This window comes from Entelurus aequoreus, linkage group LG05 (genome assembly GCF_033978785.1).
Source record: "Entelurus aequoreus isolate RoL-2023_Sb linkage group LG05, RoL_Eaeq_v1.1, whole genome shotgun sequence".
Classification (NCBI taxonomy): Eukaryota; Metazoa; Chordata; class Actinopteri; order Syngnathiformes; family Syngnathidae; genus Entelurus; species Entelurus aequoreus.
Window position 1 is genome coordinate 83,222,982 of NC_084735.1, and position 16,636 is coordinate 83,239,617.

At 36.8% G+C, this 16,636-nt stretch overlaps 1 protein-coding gene across 2 annotated transcripts in view; it reads left to right on the forward strand.

The window, feature by feature from the left end:
* psmg1 (proteasome (prosome, macropain) assembly chaperone 1) overlaps positions 1–16,636 on the forward strand; it is a 42,460-nt gene that overhangs the window by 12,580 nt on the left and 13,244 nt on the right. Inside the window, exon 1 of one of the 2 annotated variants that reach the window (XM_062049069.1) lies at positions 10,506–10,738. The exons of the other annotated variant lie outside the window; for it this stretch is intronic. Coding sequence (XP_061905053.1) covers positions 10,515–10,738 — 224 coding nt within the window. The 5' untranslated portion in view covers positions 10,506–10,514. Of the gene's footprint in view, positions 1–10,505; positions 10,739–16,636 lie in introns of those variants that run through there. 2 annotated transcript variants of the gene reach the window in all.

The following is a 16,636-nucleotide window of genomic DNA, read 5'->3' on the forward strand; positions in this document are numbered from 1 at the left end:
AAGAAATCACATCCCCCCCGCGACCCTGAAAGGTACAAGCAGTAGAAAACGGATGGATGGACGTTTGTTTGCATCAAGAAAAAGCAGTGCATCCGGAAAGTACTCACAGTGTTACAGCCTTATTCCAAAATCTGGTTTTGTCCTCAAAATTCTACACACAAGACCCCATAATGACAAAATTAATCCGTTTTTTAGAAATGTTTGCAAATTTATAAGAAATAAAACACTAAGAAATCACATCCCCCCGCGACCCTGAAAGGGACAAGCAGTAGAAAATGGATGGATGGATGTTTGTTTGTGTCAACAAAAAGCAGTGCATCCGGAAAGTACTCACAGTGTTACATCCTTATTCCAAAATCTGGTTTTGTCCTCAGAATTCTACACACAAGACCCAATAATGACAAAATTAATCCAATTTTTAGAAATGTTTGCAAATTTATAAGAAATAAAAGACTAAGAAATCACATCCCCCCGTGACCCCGAAAGGGACAAGCGGTAGAAAACGGATAGATGGACGTTTGTTTGCGTCAACAAAAAGCAGTGCATCCGGAAAGTACTCACAGTGTTACATCCTTATTCCAAAATCTGGTTTTGTCTTCAAAATTCTACACACAAGACCCCATAATGACAAAATTTAGCCGTTTTTTTAGAAATGTTTGCAAATTTATAAGAAATAAAAGACTAAGAAATCACATCCCCCAACAACCCCAAAAGGGACAAGCGGTAGAAAATGGATGGATGGACGTTTGTTTGCGTCAACAAAAAGCAGTGCATCCGGAAAGTACTCACAGTGTTACAGCCTTATTCCAAAATCTGGTTTTGTCCTCAAAATTCTACACACAAGACCCAATCATGACAAAATTAATCCGTTTTTTAGAAATGTTTGCAAATTTATTAGAAATAAAAGACTAAGAAATCACATCCCCCCGTGACCCCGAAAGGGACAAGCGGTAGAAAATGGATGGATGGACGTTTGTTTGCGTCAACAAAAAGCAGTGCATCCGGAAAGTACTCACAGTGTTACAGCCTTATTCCAAAATCTGGTTTTGTCCTCAAAATTCTACACACAAGACCCAATAATGACAAAATTAATCCGTTTTTTAGAAATGTTTGCAAATTTATTAGAAATAAAAGACTAAGAAATCACATCCCTCCACGACCCCGAAAGGGACAAGCGGTAGAAAACGGATAGATGGACGTTTGTTTGCGTCAACAAAAAGCAGTGCATCCGGAAAGTACTCACAGTGTTACAGCCTTATTCCAAAATCTGGTTTTGTCCTCAAAATTCTACACACAAGACCCAATAATGACAAAATTAATCCGTTTTCTAGAAATGTTTGCAAATTTATTAGAAATAAAACACTAAGAAATCACATCCCCCCGTGACCCCGAAAGGGACAAGCAGTAGAAAATGGATGGATGGACGTTTGTTTGAGTCAACAAAAAGCAGTGCATCACAGTGTTACAGCCTTATTCCAAAATCTGGTTTTGTCCTCAAAATTCTACACACAAGACCCCATAATGACAAAATGAAACCGTTTTTTTACAAATGTTTGCAAATTTATTAGAAATATTGATTTTGATTTGATTTAGATTATTATATAGTATTAGCCTACTATCAAAGGCTGACGCAAATCTTCGTTGACAGAAATGCTGTATTTAAATTTTTATTCTACACATTTTTACAACATACCAGCCTGAATTTTACTTGGTATCGGATCGGGGGAAAAAATCAGTGGTTTCGCACATCACTAGTCACTAATAAGCAGGGTAAGTAGGTAGTGTCCAAACACAGTGTTGCGTCTCCTGTCTTAGCTCCGCCCCCTCTGAAGTCAAAGAGTTCCTATTGCGACATCCAGTGGACACATTTAGAACAGCAGTTTTTTTAAATACATTTTTTTTAGCTCATTTCTATACTTAGTTAAAGTTAAAGTACCAATGATTGTCACACACACACACACTAGGTGTGGCAAAATTATTCTCTGCATTTGACCCATCACCCTTGATCGCCCCCTGGGAGGTGAGGGGAGCAGTGAGCAGCAGCAGTGGCTGCGCCCGGGAATCATTTTTGGTGATTTAACCCCCAATTCCAACCCTTGATGCTGAGTGCCAAGCAGGGAGGTAGCAAACTCATCTCGCGGGCCGCACGTTGGACACCCCCGCTCTATAAAGATGTGGCTGCAGCATCATTACACAGATGGAACGTCCTCTCTGGGCCCTTTTTCTGTGTCCTCTGGCTGTCCTAGCAGTTCTTTTTTTTTACCAGCTGTTTATATTTGTCTCTTGATATCTTGATCCCCGAGGCTCGGCTTTTTGTTAGGATGCACCACTCGCTCTCTTTTCCTCCCCGCGCTGCTATCAATTATTTTAACAGCTTCCTCCTAGCATGTTTTGTGACAAGGAGTCTCTCTGCTGTTACTTTATGGCCTCCCCCTTACATTATAATTGCAACGCGGGTAATAGAGTACACTCTCCAGTTTACTCCGACCTTTCCCTGAATCCAATTTGTCTTTGCAACACAGGACAAGTTGGTGACAATGAAGTATTTTTATGGCTGCGCTGATGTCATCACTTTTCTGCTTAGCCCCAGCGTCCCCTGGAGCGGCTTATTGACCAAACACAAGTTGTTTTATGTTTGGCCTCAAACTGCTCAGGGCTTGATCTGCTAAGATCCAAACAACGCGCTATACAGAGTGAGCATAGTAAAAATATAGCGTGTACTATTAGTATGATCTACTAAGACTGCGTGTACAACTGATAACTGATTTGACATCTCATGGACAAAGATAAGACCTTCTGGAGGAAAGTTCTGTGGTCAGATGAAACAAAAATTGAGCTGTTTGGCCACAATACCCAGCAATATGTTTGGAGGAGAAAATGTGAGGCCTTTAATCCCAGGAACACCATGCCAACCGTCAAGCATGGTGGTGGTAGTATTATGCTCTGGGCCTGTTTTGCTGCCAATGGAACCAGTGCTTTAAATGGGACAATGAAAAAGGAAGATTACCTCCAAATTCTTCAGGACAACCTAAAATCATCAGCCCGGAGGTTGGGTCTTGGGCGCAGTTGGGTGTTCCAACAGGACAATGACCCCAAACACACGTCAAAAGTAGTAAAGGAATGGCTAATTCAGGCTAGAATTAAGGTTTTAGAATGGTCTTCCCAAAGTCCTGACTTAAATGTGTGGACAATGCTTAAGAAACAAGTCCATGTCAGAAAACCAACAAATTTATCTGAACTGCACCAATTTTTTCAAGAGGAGTTGTCAGGTTCATACACTGATGACATTTATTAAACAGGACAAGAAGCAAAGAATCAAACAGAGACAGAATTCAATGTGGTTCAGTGAGGAGAAATGTGGGCATCTGTACCCTTGAACAGTGTCATTACGCGCTGACGAAAAAAGGTTCACGTCTCCTCTTTTATTTGAATATTCCCTGTTTACATAACAGCATCTGTTTCTAAAGGAATGGGGGGTTTGTAAACAGCTCTTGTTTTTGGTCACATTGAAAACAAAAGAAAAAGATGCCTCGGTCTTAGGCTAAGCAATAGATAACCCCCCTTCCGTCTCCTCCCATCGTACACAATGGAATTTTCCAAGCCTTTAGCTTGGTGCAACAAAGACAGCCTCTTGTCAGTTCATTGGGAACTCAGAGAACGGAAAGTTTTTTCATAATTTACATACAATTTCTCTGACAGGAGTGGTCAAAAATTCAACCAGAAGCTTGTGGATGGCTACCAAAAGCGCCTTATTGCAGTGAAACTTGCCAAGGGACATGTAACCAAATATTAACATTGCTGTATGTATACTTTTGACCCAGCAGATTTGCTCACATTTTCAGTAGACCCATAATAAATTCATAAAAGAACCAAACTTCATGAATGTTTTTTGTGACCAACAAGTATGTGCTCCAATCACTCTATCACAAAAAATTGTAGATATTATTGGAAACTCAAGACAGCCATGACATTATGTTCTTTACAAGTGTATGTAAACTTTTGATCGCGACTGTATGTCGACAAACATACGTATGAATTGAATGCTCCGTCACGGAGCATTCAATCAATCAAAGTTGACTTATATAGCCCTTAATGACAAATGTCTCAAAGGGCTGCACGAGCCACAACGACATCCTCGGCTCAGATTCTCTGTCCAGCTGTCCTTTTTTTACAGCTGTGTATGTAACTCTGCGAGTTTGCTCACAGATTTCAAAAGTACAAAATACTTCTTTTTTTTTTTTTTAAGCGCCCACAGAACAGTATTAGTCTTGATAAATGAATAATTACATTTGTGTCTTCTCCTCCCAGAGTTGTGGGCGTTCTGGTGATCACTGTATATTCTGCATATTCATTTAGACCAGGGGTGGGCAATACATTTTTACCGGGGGCCGCATGAGCAACCCGAGCACTGCTGGAGGGCCACACCGACAATATTTCAATTAAATTTTGCTTAAATTATTTTTGATATACCGTAAGCTAAATAATAATAATAATAATAATTTCATTTAACCTAACTTAACTTTATACAAAAGCAGATTGCTTTTGATGGTTTTATTTTTAACACTGTCTTACACAACACTTCCTGATATATAATACAATGCAAAAATGTCAATTTCTGTCACTTTATCCTGCATCCTCTTTAAAAGTCCAACATTTTTCCCAATCAGATTTGGACAACTATCTGTTGTCACACCTGCCAGCTTGTCCCGTTTCAGTCCTAACATGTCCAAACACGCATTTACCTATGTGAACAAGTCATTACCTGTGGTTGTCTCTTTAATTGACTGCATGGCTGCCAGCTCCTCCGTGATTTGAAAGTCTGCAGTTATCCCACGTAAGAAGATGAGCAGCTGGGCGGTGTCACGTACATCGCAGCTCTCATCCAAAGCCAGCGAAAAACAGTCAAAGTCGGCCGTTATGTTCTTCAGCTGAAGCTCCAAGTTTCCAGCGATGGTCTCAAACCGCCTCGTTACAGTGCGTCGGGAGAGTGACACGTTCTCAAATGCGCCCCTCTTCTCCGGGCATATCAGCGCAACAGAGTCCAATAAGCACTCCTTAATAAACTCTCCGTCAGAAAACGCCTTACTTTTTCTGGAGATTTTGTGAGAAATGACGAAACTTGTCCTGACAGCTGCATCTCTGGGGGTGTGAAATTTGGCAAAAAGTCCTTGTTGGGTTTGCAGTTTTACCATCAACGCATCAGCCTCCCTTGCGCGCGCTTCATCAGACAGATTTCGGTATTTTTCCTTGTGCTTCGTCGTGTAGTGGCGATTCAAATGATATTCTTTAAACACAGCAACCTGTGTACCACAAATTAAGCACACGGCTTTACCTTTAATTTCTGTAAAGAAATACTTGGCAGTCCATGTCTTGTTGAAAACACGCCATTCGTCATCAACTTTTCTCTTTTTAGCGTCTCGGGGGTAATCGGGCATCACTTGTCGCTGTGCACCTTCACTCACAGGTTGCACACGGACATACGCCCATAAATAAGACTTTTCAAAATAAAAGCAGCACAGTTGTTTTGCACGCACGACATAGATGTTTTTTCAAATGTATTTTGTAATTTGTGATTGCCGCTGTTCACATTCACTCACAATCGCGCACGAGCATACGTCCACACGGAAGTAATACAAATAACGCTTTTCAAAACAAAAGCAGCACCGTTGTATTGCACACTCGACATAGATACTTTTTTAAATGTATTTTGTAATTTAAAGGGCCGGATGTGGCCCGCGGGCCACAGAATGCCCAGGTCTGATATAGACCGTTAGTTAAATGGCTCTTTATTTTGCTGACTTAAGAGATGCGATCCTCTGCGCACAAGTTAGGTGTGCAATCAATTTTAATACACGCAAACCTTTAGTAGATCGGGAACTTAGTGTTTTAATTATGTATCACAGCCACGGCACGGCATGAGCCTCACCCTCCGTCGGCACGTGTGCCCAGAATAGCACACCTACATGAATTGCTAGTCGTATTCCAGCTCTTATGTGTGCATCGTGTAAGCACATGTCATGAGGATGCTCGGGAAGAGGGAGGCGGCCATAAATCATTCATGGATTTAAGTGAGCAGCTCAGGCAGAAACATGTTGGACAGGCTGTACTCGTGCATGAAGGCTTCCTCCTCCAGGGGCTGCTGGACAGCAAGTGATGCTGCACTTGTCGGCACACAGGGGGTCAAAATGTTTCCGCTCAGGCAGGCAAATGTGTTTTTTAATGCAGATGTTCTACTCACGGGACACATTCCTAATTCAGGAAACAGTAAGACAACATCATGCCGACATTACAAGATAACTTAGGATATATTATACAAAAACATAAGGCGATCAGCGAAGTGTGCACATTACACACAAATACAGGACTGCTTTGTCTCTCAGCTTCTGTTTTAGTGTTTTTTGGAAGGTTGGGTGGTTGACAGTTTGTAGCATGCGTGTGTGCCTCTCAGAGAGACAACCATTTGACTAAATGTACTCCGACATCCTGGGTAACGCTCTCGTCTGGACTCGATTGTTGCTTTTCTTTTGTATAAAATCCTGCAGTGGCGGAAGGGCAAGTTCACTCAGAACCTCAAAAACGAAGCATACATCCAAACATATCTGCTATAAATATCTGAGTCTAAACCAGTATACTTACTAGGAATATTACAATAATGATAGTGAAGAAGCTTCCTGCAAGTTATAGGAGTAAAAATCATGGAATTCATACACAAAGTAACCCCCAAGATGGGTGGATGACTGCAAACATCTAAGATCCTGCACAGAACCCTCAAGCTCCAAGGACCTGATCTTGAAGCAGATACCGCCCAGGTGGGCGAGACAACAATTTGGAGTGTGCTTGTATATGTGTGTGCGTGTGTTTATGTTATATATATATATATATATATATATATATATATATATATATATATATATATATATATATATATATATATATATATATATATATACCTACATGTACACCGCCTTCTGCCCAAATGCAGATGGAATGGGCTCCAGCACCCCCCGTGCCCTTGAGAGGGACAAGCGGTAGAAAATGGATGGAAAGAAGGTATGTATATATATATATATATATATATATATATATATATATATATATATATATATATATATATATATATATATATATATATATATATATATATATATATATATATATATATATATATATATGTATGTATGTATGTATGTATGTATGTATATATATACATATATATATATATATATATATATATATATATATATATATATATATATATATATATACACACACACACATATATATATATATATATATATATATATATATATATATATATATATATATATATATATATATATATACACACACACACATATATATATATATATATATATATATATATATATATATATATATATATATATATATATATATATATATATATATATATATATTAGGGATGTCCGATAATGGCTTTTTGCCGATATCCTATATTCCGATATTGTCTAACTCTTTAATTACCGATACCGATATCAACCGATACCGATATATACAGTCGTGGAATTAACACATTATTATGCCTAATTTGGACAACCAGGTATGGTGAAGATAAGGTCCTTTTTTTTAAAAATTAATGAAATAAAATAAGATAAATAAAGACATTTTCTTGAATAAAAAAGAAAGTAAAACAATATAAAAACAGTTACATAGAAACTAGTAATTAATGAAAATGAGTAAAATGAACTGTTAAAGGTTAGTACTATTAGTGGACCAGCGGCACGCACAATCATGTGTGCTTACGGACTGTATCCCTTGCAGACTGTATTGATATATATTGATATATAATGTAGGAACCACAAATATTAATAACAGAAAGAAACAACCCTTTTGTGTGAATGAGTGTAAATGGGGGAGGGAGGTTTTTTGGGTTGGTGCACTAATTGTAAGTGTATCTTGTGTTTTTTATGTTGATTTAATAAAAAAATAAAAATAAAATAAAATAAAAAATGCGATACCGATAATAAGAAAACCGATACCGATAATTTCCGATATTAGGCATTATAAGCATTTATTGGCCGATAATATTGGCCTGTCGACATCTCTAATATACGTGTGTATATATATATATATATATATATATATATATAGGGACAAACGGTAGAAAATGGATATATATATATATATATATATATATATATATATATATATATATGTATGTATATAAATATATATATATGTATGTATGTATATATATCTATATATGTATATGAAGATTTAACATTTTTGAATGAGAAAAAATACTTAATTGTATTTATATATCATTTTTTGTGTTTATATATATGTATATATATATATATATACATATATTCATACATACATACATATACATACTGTATGTATACATATAAATATATATATGAATATTAAACATTTTCGAATGGGGTAAAATACTTTATTTTATATATATACCTGTATATATATATAATTTTGTGTGTGTGTGTATATATATATATATATATATATATATATATATATATATATATATATATATATATATATATATATATATATATATATATATATATATATATATAAATACAATTTTCGAATGGGGTAAAATACTGTTTTATATATATATATATATACCAGACCTGGGCATTCTGCGGCCCGCGGGCCGCATCCAGCCCTTTGTGCGTCCCTGTCCGGCCCGCGTGAGGCCAATTATAAATTACAAAATAAATTTAAAAAAGTATCTATGTCGAGTGTGCAATACAACGGTACTGCTTTTGTTTTGAAAATCGTTATTTGTATTTATTCCGTATGGACGTATGCGTGTGCGTGATTGTGAGTGAATGTGAACAGCTGCAATCATTAATTACAAAATAAAGTTGAAAAAACATCTATATCGTGCGCGCAATACAACTGTGCTGCTTTTATTTTGAAAAGTATTATTTATGGGCGTGTGTCCGTGTGTAACCTGCGAGTGAATGTGCACACGCAGCGACAAGTGATGCACGGTTTACACCCGAGACGCTAAAAAGAGAAAAGTTGATGAAGAATGGCGTGTTTCCAACAAGACATGGACTGCCAAGCAACGTTCCCTCTAAGGTGCGTGCCTGCGCAATTGTGCACTGCTCAAGCGTCTGCTGCGCGCAGCAAATATATGCCGCGCTCCAAATCAAATCCCATCTGAATTCTAAACAAAATAAACATATTTATTCTATGTAATTTTGCAATGCAACTTTGAGTGACAGTGACAACAAGCGGCCCTAACGGTGTTCATCAACACCGTTCGATTGAACACCGTTCAAATATTGTAACGTCTATCGAGATGCTTCGAGGACAGGAATTATATCGATCACTTTATTGAGCAAAACTGTTTATATTCGGACATAACCACACCAAAAACATGAGTAAAACAATTCTATCTCGAAAAACTAGTCATTTTCTGCCGTACAAACCAGGCCAAAACCAACTTGTCATCTGTCACCAACACGCATAGCACTAAACCACTGGTGCGTTTATGGCCACACAAAAAGTCGGACAACTCAAACACCACACAAAGTTACACTATGACTCCTCAGTCATACGTGTGCTTATTTTACTGTCATTTATTATTAATGTTCATTTATTTATATTAGTCATGGAATGCTGTTACACACACTATGTTGAAGTATTACTATTATTATTAATTATTATTATTATTATTATTATTTATCTTACGGTATATATCAAAAATAATATTGAGCAAAATTTAATTGAAATATTGTCGATGTGGCCCTCCAGCAGTGCTCGGGTTGCTCATGCGGCCCCCGGTAAAAATTAATTGCCCACCCCTGATATATACTATATATATGTATATACATATACATATATGTATACATTTATATATGTATATACATATACCTGTATATAACATATACATATATATATATATATATATATATATGTATATATATATATATATATATATATATATATATATATATATATATATATATATATATATATATATATATATATATGTGTGTGTGTGTGTTGTTTTTTGTTTTTTTAAATTTATTTTATTAAATAATAAAAATAGAATATACTGTATATAGATATATTTTGATAGTTACCTGCGGGAAACAAAAGGAAGTACTTGCAAATTGTCGCTTCAATACGTATTTATAAAGTAGTTGGACTTGATATATTTGTGCATTTAAAAAGATACATTTTTGGATGGTTTAATATCTTTATATTTTGAATATGTACAACGTTGTGACGCGACACGAACATCTCTGCTTTATTTTGTCCTCGTTTTTTGTTCAAAGAGCTTCCGAATACTGAAAACAACCGGAAGTATAATTCGGCTTATTGCTCAAATCATATCAATTTGTGCTTAATATATTTTGAAATTTAAAAGTTTAAATATATTTTTTTTAAATCTATCTAGATATTGTAATAGTTCATAACGTCGCTACGTTATCTCAAGATTTCCACGTTACACCCCGGCATTGTGCTCAGTGTTTTATTTTGAAGTTTAATTGCCAATGCGGAAGACAAAGGGAAAAACATCCTGTCTCCCGCTACTCCGCAACCATAGCTTCAAACAAACCCACAGCAGAGCACTTTCTCGCTTTTCCCTTCCCCTGATAATGGCAACGTTTTTCGGCGAGGTGTTGTCCGTTTATTCCCGGGCTGTGGAGGAAGACGAGGAGGAGCTCGAAGAAGACGAGGAAGACGCGCAGATCCGCAAAGAGCTGGAGGAGAAGAGGTAAATGACGTTAGCTCGCTACAACGAGGGCGGAAGTGAGTAAGCAGAAATAAAGCACGCTCCATTCTAAGTACATATTAGCTCCATTATGCAACCAGTTGCTCTATCTTTGGTTGTATCCAGAGACATACTGGGAAATATTACAAACATGTATTATATTAATGACTACCCTACTATTGTATTTGTTTCGGCAGAACTATTGATACAGTTCTATTACGGTTGTAGTTGGTAGGCAGGGGCGCAGCTTCAAGGGGGCTGGGAGGGCAACGCGCCCCCGGTAGGTACGTGATTAATTGATTGAAACTTTTATTAGTAGATTGCACAGTACAGCACATATTCCGTACAATTGACCACTAAATGGTAACACCCGAATACGTTTTTCAACTTGTTTAAGTCGGGATACACGTTAATCAATTCATTTTGACTAAAAAAATCAAATGCAAAAGGTCTCTAAATACCAGTGGCGGGCCGTGCGTTTCCCATCTAGGCCTTCAGTGATGTCTTACTTCATTGATGACCTCTCAAAATACCATCATTGATGTCCCCACATGACCATTGCTGGAGAAATACTATACAGAAACCCATTTACGCACTACAGGGCATTGTACAAAACGGGTTATATTTCTGGCCGCATTTAAAAGTCAATAAACCCGCACCAGCAATTAAAACATACCTTATGTAAAGCCTGGGCAATTATTTTGACTCAGGGGGCCAAATTTAGAGAAAAAATGTGTCTGGGGGCCGGTATATCTATTTTTAGGAAACACTAATACAAAACCTCACAATAATGTCTGATTGAATGCTAGAAACATTATGACAGACCGCCTTAAAAAACGGAATGGAATTTTAAATGTTTTTACTGAATGAGACACCCAGAATGTACATGAAAGCAAAGAATGTGGGATTTACAATATTAACTATGAACGATAAAACACTGAATATTGACAACATATGAACGTCACACCCCCCCTCTCTATCGAAATATTTTACAACCAAGCAAAACACAACAAAAATGCAACAAACAGCGAAATATGAACGCGAAGGGTGAAAAATAAACCCACCTACAATCTGATATATCTGATTTTGATTGATTAATTGACTGTCTATAAAATCCGCTACACCTCCCTGATACCGAAGTACATGTCAAACTACTTCCTTAACGTAAATGACCGCCATAACCACAACACCAGGGGGAGCTCCACTAACCACGTTATACCCAGATTCCGAACTAACAAAGGTCTTAACTCATTCTCTTTCAATGCCACATCAATGTGGAATGCGCTCCCAACAGGTGTAAAAGAAAGGGCATCTCTATCCTCCTTCAAAACCGCAATAAAAGTTCAGCTCCAGGCAGCTACAACCCTAAACTAACACCCTCCCTGGATTGCTAATAATCAAATGTAAACAATCAAATGCAGATACTTTTTCTTATGCCTTCTGATCTCTCTCTCTCTCTCTCTCTCTCTCTCTCTCTCTCTCTCTCTCTCTCTCTCTCTCTCTCTCTCTCTCTCTCTCTCTCTCTCTCTCTCTCTCTTTGTATGTCCACTACTTGCTGTCCATATCCTACCTACCCCCCCCACACCCCTGATTGTAAATAATGTAAATAATTCAATGTTATTATCTTGTGTGATGACTGTATTATGATGATAGTATATATCTGATAGTATATATCTGTATCATGAATCAATTTAAGTGGACTTAAACGAGTTGAAAAACTTATTCGGGTGTTACCATTTAGTGGTCAATTGTACGGAATATGTACTGTACTGTGCAACCTACTAATAAAAGTCTCAATCAATCAATCAAAAATTGATTGACACTTTTATTAGTAGATTGCACAGTACAGTACATATTCCGTACAATTGACCACTAAATGGTAACACCCGAATAAGTTTTTCAACTTGTTTAAGTCGGGGTACACGTTAATCAATTCATGGTATGTATCACTAAGCTTTAGAACTTTGTTGTAAAAATCTCCTTCCGAGTCTGTCCCTGACACCCAGGCTGGCCGCTCTGGAAACACTCTGTGGAAACGCTCCCCACCCACACTGCTCGGTGACTCGTCTGAGCTGCTGTGACTTAGATTACCATAGTAACTAATTACATTACCATAGTAACTAGTATATCATGCAAAAGCGCAGATTCCAACCATTGAAATACTTTGTATAGTCTAAGTCGACGTTGAGTCCGCGACATGCATGGCGGACAATAACTGATACAGTCTGCTTTGCCAGTCCAAAAGCATTCGCCGTTTTCCGTAGTCTTCCCTCGACGACCAGGTAATACAAAGCACAAGCTACTTTTTTATCACATCCACGGGAGCTCGCATTCTCGTTGACTCTCCTTCGACAAATGGACAAAGTTTTTCGGTAAGTAGAATCACAGCTGACCTGGACATTCGAAAGTTCTCTTGCCGTCTGACATGTGTTGTATCCGAAATAGCTGCAATTGCGTGTTTTCATCTCTTAAGGTAGTCATGTGTGATTTCCACAAGCGTCTATACATGTAGAAGAATGAGAAACACGGGCATGTCTGGATGACTCGCCTCCATATTTCCAGTGGTTAGCTCCGGTTGTATGAAGCTGGCTGTGGCGCGTTCTTTCTGACTTCACTTCCGCTGTGGGGCGCGGTCTTTCTGACTTCACTTCCTCTCCGAACTCAGTTTGTAAACGATCAATGAGTCCATTCAAAGCTAAGAGCCGGAGATTCAAGAAATACACGGCGCACTTAGCCGTGTAAAAATTTATCCAAGGAGGGTTACATTAAACCAGTGGTTCTTAACCTTGTTGGAGGTACCAAACCCCACCAGTTTCATATGCGCATTCACCGAACCCTTCTTTAGTGAAAAATTAAAAAAACATTTTTTTTTCAAATTCAAGACAAAGTTATATGTTTTTGGTAACACTTTAGTATGGGGAACATATTCTAAGTAACAAAGACTTAATTTAGAGTTATTTTGTTAGGGTTAGGGTTATAATAAGGCCGAATAAGGCATTAATAAGTACTTAATAATGACTAGTTAAGAGCCAATATGTTACATATTGCATGTTATAAGCAACTAATTAATGGTGAATATGTTCCCCATACTAAAGTGTTACCATGTTTTATTACTGGTGCACAAAATGAACCTTGCATGAACATCACCTTGTTCAAACAACAAAACCAACACAGTGCATAAACTCACAACAAATTAAACACCTGCAAATCAGTCTGACTTCTGCTGTTGCCGTATCCGTAATACGCCGATAGGGAGATGTTTTTATTTACACGATGAGTCGGGTGTGTTTTGACCTCCGCCGAACCCCTGAGCCCGACTCACAAAACCCCTAGGGTTTGATCGAACCCAGATTAAGAACCACTGCTTTAAACAATAGTTTAGTGTGGCTGAAACGGGGCTTAGGCTAACTAATTATTCGTTTAAGGGGTTATCCGGCTTAGTGTAGACATAGCCTTAGGCTGCCCTCAGAGGGCAACTTGTAACAGTGAATAATTTATATCTCCCACTATGGACTGGACTCTCACTATTATGTTAGATCTACTATGTACTGGACTTTCACAATATTATGTCAGACCCACTCGACGTCCATTGCATCCGGTCTCCCCTACAGAGGGGGGCGGGGGGTCCCTCTCCAAGGTTTCTCATAGTCATTCACATCGACGTCCCATTGGGGTTGTGAGTTTTTCCTTGCCCTTATGTGGGCTGTGTACCGCGGATGTTTTTGTGGCTTGTGCAGCCCTTTGAGACACTTGTGATTTAGGGCTATATAAATAAACATTGATTGGTTGATTGATTGATATATTTAACATTGCTTCATTGCACAATTATTCATTGTTATATATTTTTACGTACACTGTAAGAAAAACATGTCGCTTTTAGAGTAAAGTTTAGCTGCCAAAATTTTCCCATAAAATATACCGTGTTTTTTACAATGTATACTGTAAATGTAAATGGGAAAATAGCATACTGTAAAATCTACGGTCGTTGTTTGTACGGTTTATTACTGTAAATGGAAAAACAATATTACACATTTTTTGGTCTTGTGTTTTTACAGTAAAATTCTGGCAACTGAGTTACTTTTTTTTTTACCAAAAAATATTTTTTACATCGTACAATTTGATGGATAAGTTGCTTCAAAATCATGAGTCAAGTAGATATTTAAGTACTTATTTTGATGTTTGGAATGTGTGATAATATAATGTTTGTTGCATTATTAGATTAAGTTTAAAATATATGAAATTGCATACAATACACATATTTTTTTCTGTCAAAATAGGAAGTTGACTACATTTAGAAACAAATAGATGTATGGTAATTCCAGGCCTTTGCGGGCCACATAAAATGAGGTGGCGGGCCTTGAGTTTGACACTTGTGACTTAATGGAAAAAATAAAACCTTGATTAATTAGTTAATTTTATTTAGTTCATTGGCGGCAAGACCAAACTTACAGTATGGTTTATAAATATCATTAAACACCATTGAGAGCGAATAATTGCATATTATTATGATACCATCTGACCATAGTGGAGTTTTCCTGATTGAAATGTTACACAATTTTCATGGCAGCAGCCTTGGAGAGAGGTTTTGCTAGCACAAAAAACACTTTTCAATGCTCAGATTGACTTCCCATTTTAGGATTATGAGGACAGATAGGTATATAAACATCTTAAACTATAAGTAAAGCATCGCAAACTTACCTTCGGGTATCATTTTTTATGATCTTGAGATGTAAAATTTTGCGCGTTGATAAATGGCACTTTGAGAAATCAGACCCAGGAATTTCGAAGTCGAGGCCTGTCCCACGGCTTGGGATCGGAAGAGCTCAGATCATGCAAACTGTTAAGACCACAGGTGTTAAACTCGAGGCCCGGGGGGCCAGATGTGGCCCGCCATTTCATTTTATTTGGCCCTCGAAAGCCTGGAAATAATATGTATCAATAAAGTACTGTAACTTTTCTTACTAAATGTATTCTTTCTTTCTATTTTGGGAGAAAAAAAATATATGTACTCCATGTAATCGCAAATTATGTTAACTTAAATATTGTGTAATTATGCAAAAATATATTATCAAACATTATAACCATTTTTTAATTAGAAATAAATACTAATAATAATGATTTCAATGCAAGTTATCCATCAAATTGTGCAATGTAAAAGTAGCAATATATTTCATGGTACAATTGTGAAATTTACTGTAGTTTTTACAGCATTTTTCTCTAAATGAAAAAACTGTTCTTTTTCTTACTGTAATAAAGTGGTGTTGTTTTGGCATTTACAGTAGTACACCGAAAAATCTACAGTTGTTGATTTGCAGTAAAAAAAAAAAAAACAAAAAAAAACTGGCAGCTCAGGTGCCTACATTTTACTGTAAAATTGCAGTTTTATTTTATTTACAATAAAAATTTAAAAAAATGTCAATTTTTAAGTAAAATTCTGGCACCAGAGCTGCCTTTTTTTTTTTTTACCATTAAAAACAGCAGTACTGTTTTTCCATTTACAGTACTGTACACTACATTTTGAGGTGAAATTATTGCAATTTACCATATTTTTTTTACATTTTAGTTTGTTGTATATATATTTATTTATTTATTTATATATATATATATAATACATATATATATATATATATATTTTTTTTTTTTTAATTTCCGGACATTTTCTGAAAATTTCATAAAATCTGTCCATTACTAATGTTGCTAACTATCAGATTATGCAACTTTTTGCATTTTTTTTATGAAGCAGCACATTTTTTCAGAACATCGGCTCGGATTTGATCCGTTACTGTTGTTAGGTGTACCGTATTTTTCGGATTATAAATCGCTCCAGAGTATAAATCGCACCGGCCGAAAATGCATAATAAAGAAGGAAAAAAACATACATAAGTCGCACTAGAGTATAAG